This window comes from Frieseomelitta varia, unplaced genomic scaffold (genome assembly GCF_011392965.1).
Source record: "Frieseomelitta varia isolate USP_RPSP 00005682 unplaced genomic scaffold, Fvar_1.2 scaffold_1557, whole genome shotgun sequence".
NCBI classification, from domain to species: domain Eukaryota; kingdom Metazoa; phylum Arthropoda; class Insecta; order Hymenoptera; family Apidae; genus Frieseomelitta; species Frieseomelitta varia.
The window spans coordinates 644-4,027 of NW_025109258.1; the positions used below are offsets into that span (position 1 = coordinate 644).

Sequence of the window (3,384 nt, forward strand, 5' to 3'; positions counted from 1 at the left end):
GTGTACACGTTTACACGCGAGTGCCGGCTGTTTTTTTCTTTTTTTTCCTTCTTTTCGCGTCGACGCAAGAACGCAGGCGCAATTATCGCTAACGCGGATGTCTGGTCGCGATTCGCGGGGCCTTGGCCGGTTTCCCTTTCGGAGTAGCGAATCGGCATTGTTTAAATACCACGGCTTCGAGCGCGAGTTCAGCTCCCGATCTAGAGAACCTTCGCCTGTACCGATGCAAGGTACACCGACACGGCGAATTTCTGTTGTACCGACGGAACAAGTAATCACACAATGGTAAGTCGACTCGCCTGCAGGATCGGTAAACGAACGGGAAATGCCGATAAAGTAGTAACCCATACGTGTAACTACGGTCGATAACGTAGATATGACCAAAAAATGGTTGTTCGATATACGACGGACGATACAACAGGTGGAACAGCAATTTGAAACTAATTAAAACACGTGTGCAAACTTACCTTTGCTCGTTTCAGGCTGAATACTTTCCGTCTTGATCTCCGCCCTCGCCGCGTACGGGATGGAGGTCGGAGATGCTTGCGAGGAAGGAGCCGCTAATTTCTCTGTTGCAAAGTAAAACGGTGGTCTCAACGACAACGTTGGGTTGGTACGATTTGGAATCGTATCTGTTTTACAAGACTCACCTGCTAACAACGGATTGGCGGCTGCGATATTGTACCTCTGCCGCCGACAGGAAGGGGTTGCGGAAGTTGTAGTGGATGTGGGTTGACTGGCTTCGGCCAAATCGGCTTGCAGTTCACGAAGGAATGTGTCTAGCGTGTCAAAGGGTTCTTCCCCTGTGACACCAGCCATTCCTTCGCCCTCTTCCGCCGGCATATTTGGAGCAGCCGGCGTGCCCACGAGGGCACTCAATTCCATCGGGGAGAATTCTACTGACTGCCCCGTACTGCTCTCCTGGTAGACAATCGATAAAGTCTAGTTAACGACTCGCTTTCACGATTGCAGAGCCGATCTTCCGCTCTGACGGAAAAAAACGATCGCGACGGAGACCAACCTGGAGACACTGCGTCAAGTCGACCATTTTGCCGTCATTGTCAGGGCACCAAAGTAGCTCGTCGTCTATGAAGGGCATGTTTGACTCCTCCTTGGGCACGAGGGTGGAGGTCAGCGTGAGGGTTTGCGATACGGGGACCGGCATCGGGACCCGTACCCTGCGGTGGGGCCTCTTTAGCCACCCCCGCGCTTTCTAACATCCAAAACCACCACCGAAACGTCCCCACTTTTCGCCTCTTCCTGTCACTGCTCCGCAAATCTTCTCTCTATCGATTTATGCGCTACCTTGATATCCCTGAAAACAGACAGACGAATTTCATTACGTTGCGGTGACGGGATCTTTCTCAGAAACGGAAATTAATTGCACGGTTTACGCCTTTAACCAGTTGCGCTGGCAAGCTCCACTGACTTGCGGACCGTAACGAGTGACCAAACCGTATACAATAATTCGTCGGTTTTCGTTTTAAACTCGTCGGATAGAAATTATTGAGAAGTAATGAATTAATTATTTGTCTTTGCCCATTTTGTTTTACTTGAGTATACTTAAAACTGACAGAATATTGCAATATTGGAGCAAAAAAATTCTCGACGTGCGTGACACGTGCGTGATTCTTCCAGCGCGAGAGGTTAAAAATTACTTTCTCCCGTCGCACAATGTGGTCAACGCTCACGCGAAACTAACTCTACGATCGTTCCAGCAATCGTCGCGATTATCGATCTTTGGCTCGGCGTGCGTGCCCGTCGATAGCGAGAAATCGATCGATAAGTTTCATCGTGAAACGATCCGGATCGATCCGCCGATGCAAAGCAATTCCAATTCCAATAATTAGAAGCTCGTGCGTGTGGTAAGCATGTAACGGAGCAGGTAACGCTGGCATTTCCATGAAAGTGAAAACACCGAGTGAAAACTTTCTTTCTGGCTCGTAGGTTGTTTCACTTCCTGTGCGCGTAACCTCACTCTCCTGTCGGCGCTGCATTTCTATGCAGCTTCTACGCGCCGCTGTCATTTACGTAATCCTCGGTCGCGAAAGAAAGTTTCTATCGTTGCGAGGAGGTTAACATCCTCTAGCCTAGGCTATTCAAATATCGCTCGACGTAATCGAGAGCAACGCGCTGCGTCGAAAACGAGGCGATCGAATGTCGGTACGTACCCGCATGGAAAGAGAACTCTCTAATGAAACTTTATTATTTCCTTTCTTTATATAATCGATGGAAATTTTGCGAAAGAGAATATATATATATATATACCGTTACGAGCACACTCTGTTTTCTTCCACACGTGCATGCATATTTCGCTTTGAAGAACGACATTGTTCTTCAAAGCGAAAGCGCGTTTGACTCGAGCAGTGGAATTCAAATTGCCCGCCGAAACCAGAGCCGAACAGTTTCCGACATGGCAGACGACGAGAGCAGCTCAACGTCCGACGAGAGTCTGGACGTGAAAAGTGTGAAATTCGATCCGATGAAAGCGCTGTACTCGAGAAAGATCGATCTGTCGGTGACGAGAGCACCGATCTACGACAATGTCGCCAAGTTCGAAGCCGTAATGTCAGGTCTGTCCGGACAGATGAAAGTGCGTATCGCGCTCGCGCGTGCCGATTCCATACACACACAACACATACACACACCATCAGCTGACACATTTTCGTTTTCATTTTCTCTTGACTATTTCAGAAGAACGTGCAGACGACTGCCGCGAAGCTGGGAGAATGCTCGAGGCAACGATTTTTACCCAATCAAGGTAAGATTCCGTCGTTCGTATTCGTAAACAAGAGCACACGCACCGGTGTTTATTGTCATTCTGGCAGAGTGAGGTTATGCCTGTTTGGCCGACTTAACCTTTGGATGTCTGACGAGAGATGGCGACCGTGTGAAATCCTCGCGTCGCCGGGAGGTCGCTGTTTCATTCATGATAACTCGCACGTGGTATCAAATTTCAATATGCTTACGGTTAGCTAACACGAACGGTGTACGTACGCGGAAGTGGAACGGGCAAGTCGCGTGAGAACCTATGACGATTCACGCGCCCCTTTACACAGCGTGCATCTTTTCATCCGGCTAAAGTATACTGTTCGACTCGACACTTTCAGAGCCATACCATGTCATGATATTATACACCGAGTTACACGCCGCTTGCTACTTTTGAGCAACAATGACCGAGTCTTGCGCGTCTCGTTGGATCGTTCGAGGCGATACGGCACGCGGTTTCTCATCGAACCAACCGGCCACTAGCTCGCTCCATATTAGCGAGATTCTCTCGAATGAATCATTCAGCTGTGTGTTTTTTTTTTTTTTTTTTCTTTTTTTTGGCGGAAGAGATCGTTAAAAAGTCGGAAATAAATGTTTGTTTTCAATCAATTAATT

General features: G+C 48.4%; 1 protein-coding gene across 1 annotated transcript; it reads right to left on the reverse strand.

The window, feature by feature from the left end:
• Positions 1 to 308: 308 nt before the first annotated feature.
• LOC122536485 lies at positions 309 to 1,311 on the reverse strand. The gene is made up of 3 exons (XM_043668890.1): positions 1,022 to 1,311; positions 651 to 921; positions 309 to 569 (listed from the first exon to the last, which is right to left on the reverse strand). Exons 1-3 carry the CDS (start codon positions 1,163 to 1,165, stop codon positions 445 to 447), a joined length of 540 nt encoding a protein of 179 aa, XP_043524825.1. The 5' UTR covers positions 1,166 to 1,311; the 3' UTR covers positions 309 to 444.
• Between the last annotated feature and the right edge of the window lie 2,073 nt (positions 1,312 to 3,384).